This window comes from Sinocyclocheilus anshuiensis, unplaced genomic scaffold (genome assembly GCF_001515605.1).
Source record: "Sinocyclocheilus anshuiensis isolate Anshui unplaced genomic scaffold, SAMN03320099.WGS_v1.1 scaffold733, whole genome shotgun sequence".
Lineage (NCBI taxonomy): Eukaryota > Metazoa > Chordata > Actinopteri > Cypriniformes > Cyprinidae > Sinocyclocheilus > Sinocyclocheilus anshuiensis.
Window position 1 is genome coordinate 1,423,737 of NW_015539923.1, and position 5,267 is coordinate 1,429,003.

Genomic DNA, 5,267 nt, shown 5'->3' on the forward strand with positions numbered 1-5,267 from the left:
TATGGTAAGGGGCGTAACATTTCTGTCACACACTTGAGGTATTCGGCCAATCATAACGCACTGGATAGCTGGCCAATCACAGCACACCTTGCTTTTCAGACCGATAAGCTTTGTAAAAATCGACGCGTTTCAGAAAGGCGGGGCATAGAGGAGAAACAATAATGTACAGTATGTGGAAAATAATGTGTTTTTTTAACCTTAAACCGCATAAACACATTTCATTACACCAAATACACAAAATAATGTTCTTTTTAGCAGCATCATATGACCCCTTTAAAAGTTTATTTAAAAAAATCTACTTGCAGATAATATAATATTAATTAAATAAAAGGCAACTTAAGTGTACTTAAAGAAGACTTCCATGGCTATGTTTCTTTACAAACATATAAACATAGTTCACCCAAAAATGAAAATTCTGTCATCATGCACTCACCGTCAAACCTGTACGAGTTACGTTACTGTGTGAAACATAAAAGATATTCCGATATTGTCGATAGCCATTGACTTCCATAGTATGGAACAAAATACTATGGAAGTCAATGGCTACCAGCAGCTCTTTGGTTACCAACATTTTTCAAAATATCTTATTTTGTGTTCAACAGAAGAAAATTCATACAGGTTTGGAACAGCACAACACAACAGAAGAAATTACATAGAAAGATGTACTTAAGGTCCTACTTAATTTGGGTCAAAAACACTCTTAATTATAATACATTTTATTTTAGTTGCTAATAACATGCAATCAAGTGTCTGAAAGCATTACATTCAGTTCACTCTTAAGTTTGTTATTTAAAAAAAAAATATTTCTGTAATAAGTACTCTTTTTAAAAGCATGCTGACACATACTTCTTTTTAACAAGGGTATAACTGGAAGAAACCTCATTTAGCTCTGTATTCCTCTCACCGTGAGCGGTAGTCCTCCAGAAACTGGCAGGGGTTGCGTTTGAGGGTCAGAGATCGGAGCGGCGTGCTCCTCAGCAGGGACAGTTCGCCCAGAGAGGAAATACTGTTTTCAGACAGGCACAAGTGCTGGATCTCAGGAACCTTTGGCAGCTGACAAATGGACGTCAAGTTGTTCTGGTGAAGATTCAGGATTTTACATCTATAACAAATGCACATTCTCAATCAAGTTTTGCTAGTGATTGTAATATGTCACAAATTATGTTGTACCTCATATACACTGAACTCATCTGAAATTGTATTATTGTCATTGCACTAGATGACAAAACAGTAAAGCAAGCAGGATTAATGTCTAATTATCTAGTGTCCAAATAGCCACTGTAATTTACTAAGAAAAATATATTTTTCATATTTAGTTTTCGCAAGAAAAAAGCACAACATGCGTCCTGAATATCTGAAGGACAATTAAATAAATACATTTTAAAAATCCTGAAATTAATCCCACAAAACCTCACAGAATTACAAATGCAATGCAAATTTAACCATCTATCAGTAAGACCCATATTCAAATAAAATAATGTGATTAAGGCTGTTTTTAACTCTGAGTTTGATGATAATACATAATTAACAGCTTCCTTCTTACTGTAAAATAAACTCGTCATATGAGATTACAGCACACAGCTAAAGTTGCACTACATGTTTTTTTACACAGCCATACACATACTGTTACAAAACAACCAATGCAATATAATAGGACAGCACTCCATGGAACGATCAAGAGGGAGTTTGTGTTATATGGTCCACAGACCACAAACCAGATCTCCATCTAAACTCATTTACAGTGTCAGCAGCATTCAGAATGATGTTCATGTGCACTCAAATGAGAACATCTTTCAGTTGTTATAGTGTAGAGGTTAGTTTGGTACCTTGGCAGTCTGACAGAACTGAGATCTCTCAGTGCGTTATCCACCAGCTGCAGACACTCCACCCGGATCAGTCTCCTCAGGATGCGGATGAAGTTCTCCAGCTGGTACGGATCTCCTAAGTCCTGATAAGACAAGTTCAGCACCTGGGGTCACAGAGACAGAACTGTAAACGCAATACGAAGATAACCAGCTGGTCGCTAGACAGATATCGAGATCTGTACGATTTTTTTGTGTTTTTGAAAGGCTTTTATGCTCACCAAGTCTTCATTTATTTGTTAAAGAATACAGTAAAAACAGGAATATTGTGAAATATTATTACAATTTAAAATAACTGTTTTTGAAGATATGAATATATTTAAATTAGTACATTTTAAAAAGTAATTTATTCTTGTGATCAACGCTGAATTTTCAGCATCATTACTCAAGTCTTCAGTGTCACATGATCCTTCAGAAATCATTCTAATATGCTGATTTACTGCTCAATAAACATTTCTGATTACTATCAATGTTGAAAATTGTGCTGCTTCATATCTTTGTGGAAAATACATGACATTCATTTAGGATTTTTGATAAATAAAAAGAACAGCATTATTTATTTATAATAGAACTCTTTTGTACAATTTTAAATGCCTTTACTGTCACACTTGATCAGTTTGATCCTTGCTGAATAAAAGTATTAATTACTTTAAAACATAGATAGATGGATAGATGGATGGATGGATGGATGGATGGATCGATAGATGATGGATGGATGGATAGATAGATAGATAGATAGATAGATAGATAGATAGATAGATGATAGATACTTTAAAACATAGATAGATGGATAGATGGTGAAGATATGAATATATTTAAATTAGTACATTTTAAAAAGTAATTTATTCTTGTGATCAACGCTGAATTTTCAGCATCATTACTCAAGTCTTCAGTGTCACATGATCCTTCAGAAATCATTCTAATATGCTGATTTACTGCTCAATAAACATTTCTGATTACTATCAATGTTGAAAATTGTGCTGCTTCATATCTTTGTGGAAAATACATGACATTCATTTAGGATTTTTGATAAATAAAAAGAACAGCATTATTTATTTATAATAGAACTCTTTTGTACAATTTTAAATGCCTTTACTGTCACACTTGATCAGTTTGATCCTTGCTGAATAAAAGTATTAATTACTCTTTAAAACAGATAGATAGATAGATGGATGGATGGATGGATGGATAGATAGATGATGGATGGATGGATAGATAGATAGATAGATAGATAGATGATGGATGGATGGATGGATAGATAGCTTGGTGTCTCACCACACAGTTCTCCCAGTTCTCCTGGAGTCTCTCCTCCCATTTCTGTCCTTCATCCTCCCTCCTCTTCCTCCTGCCTCCTCTGAGAAATATGTCTTCACTGTTAACGGATAGCTCGTCTTCATCAGGCCCTGTTTGACGATTGATGTGTGTTCTGTGATTGTATTATGGTAACACTGAAAAAATATATAAAAGAAGGGTGACCCCGAATGACCTCTTACCCTCTCTGACCCTGGGGCAGGCGAGCTGGTCTCCACGCACATCATGCTCCTCTAGCCAGTGCCACGAGGCAAACCTGAACCGACTGGATGGCAACTGCATGGAACAAACACAATGACAGCATTCAGTGTTCATTTAGACACGTGAGCTGTCAATCAAACCACACACGACACTTCATGAATGACTTTGAATTGACTTACTGGAGTGGCAACAATGCCAGAGTCTGGAGTCAGTTCCACAGAGAAAGGAGTGTGTGTGTCGCTTAACTCAGAGTAGTGCGAGTGAGACTTGGGAAAACTTTCACTGCTGGTGTTCACTCCAGAGGAACTAGAGCGAGAGCCATTAACAAACATTACAGAGGCCTAATGCTTAACGGAGATCACAGGCTGAAATCTTAAGCATTTTAATCACAGTTTCAATATATTTCTAGCTATTAGTGAATGTTCATTTATAATGGAGTGTAACCAAATACAAATATTTAAATACCAAAAATGTGCACAAATAGTGACAAGTCCTTGTTTGTATCTCAAAACCTAGTGAGCTGACTATCTAGAAGGCAGAGTATAACATATTACATGAAAAATGTTTATAAAATTCAAGATGCTAATCATATGACGCTCAAAAATGTTGCACGCAAACAGTGTGCTGCCTATGTAGGGCGCTCAGCAGGTTTTGAGACACAGCCTGTGTGTAACGAGAGCCTGCGCGTCCTTACATCCGCTGGGCTGAGGTTCTGGTGTAGATTACCGTGAACTCTGCACCCTGATCCGGATTAAAGTCACCCACGACACCCGAGCACAATATATCAGAACATTTGAGAATTTCAGCTCACATCTTAACGCTGTTAATGGCTACTGATTATGTAGTATGTCATGTGAAACTGCTACCTGTAAATGTACATTATTTTAGAAAGTGTTTACAATAACATATAACAGCTGTAACACGGCAATCGTTTATATAATGTCTTTATAACTGTGGCAATATCGTAATAATTTATTTTTAACCCATTAATAAATTAGGGTCGATCTTCATGTTCCAGTGGTAATTCCCATAAATTATGCAGAAAAGTATAACAGCAGTCTTCCAAAGACGATTAAAGCAGAGAAATCTAAATTAAAAGCCATACGAGTGCGCGTTTATTTTCCAGGCAGTGTTCAGAAATAAAACTGCAAATGTGCTGCACATTAGGAGATGTTTTTCAAAACTGTTCCTACCTTTCGGACATGTCCGTTGGTTCTGACAGATCCCTTTGGCATTTGATACGCAGTGAAGTGAGTTACTTAAAAGGAATATAGTGCGGTTTCCCATTGATGCTGGATGAATGTGTGCTAAAGTGCGACAGGTGAGAGTGAGCTCTGCGCATGCGCACGGAGGTCAGTCAGGGCATCAGTGTGTCTAAGGTTGCACTTCAGTGACGTTTGGAACATGCAGTATAGCTGTGAAATGTTAATATACAGCTGTACCCCTTTTATGCTGTAAATATTTAGTATATAATTATTGTACATGCAGGCTTTGTGAGATAGACCATTTTGTACTTTTGAAAAGGAATGTCACACCACAGGACCATTTAAATGAACTGAAATAAATGAATTAATGAATGAATAATAAATAAGAATGTACATCTCTTTCAGTAAAAGCAAAACTCAAAACTTGAATTTATATAGGATATGCTATTACAAGTAGTCACACCAAATAAATAAATAAATAAATATCCATCGACTCTTTTTGCAAATTACATCGATGGCGACAAGTGACCACCTTTTTGAGTGGATCATTTAATAAATCATTAAACCGATTCGTTTACAACACTGATTCATTAAGAAACAATACAAGTGAGTGGTTTATGAGCGAGTCATTGAATCATTTATTCAAACGATTCATTCAAACACACTGATTCATTCTCTGCTGTGAGCT

The 5,267-nt window shown here is 36.2% G+C and overlaps 1 protein-coding gene across 1 annotated transcript in view; it reads right to left on the reverse strand.

The window, feature by feature from the left end:
* Window positions 1–4,759, reverse strand: part of LOC107686623 (uncharacterized) — a 5,665-nt gene extending 906 nt beyond the window's left edge. The window contains exons 1-6 of the mRNA XM_016483681.1: window positions 4,568–4,759; window positions 3,554–3,680; window positions 3,356–3,449; window positions 3,138–3,265; window positions 1,827–1,969; window positions 905–1,102 (exon numbers count right to left, since the gene is read on the reverse strand). Coding sequence (XP_016339167.1) covers window positions 905–1,102; window positions 1,827–1,969; window positions 3,138–3,265; window positions 3,356–3,449; window positions 3,554–3,680; window positions 4,568–4,578 — 701 coding nt within the window. The 5' untranslated portion in view covers window positions 4,579–4,759. The remainder of the gene's footprint in view (window positions 1–904; window positions 1,103–1,826; window positions 1,970–3,137; window positions 3,266–3,355; window positions 3,450–3,553; window positions 3,681–4,567) is intronic.
* Window positions 4,760–5,267: the final 508 nt, after the last annotated feature.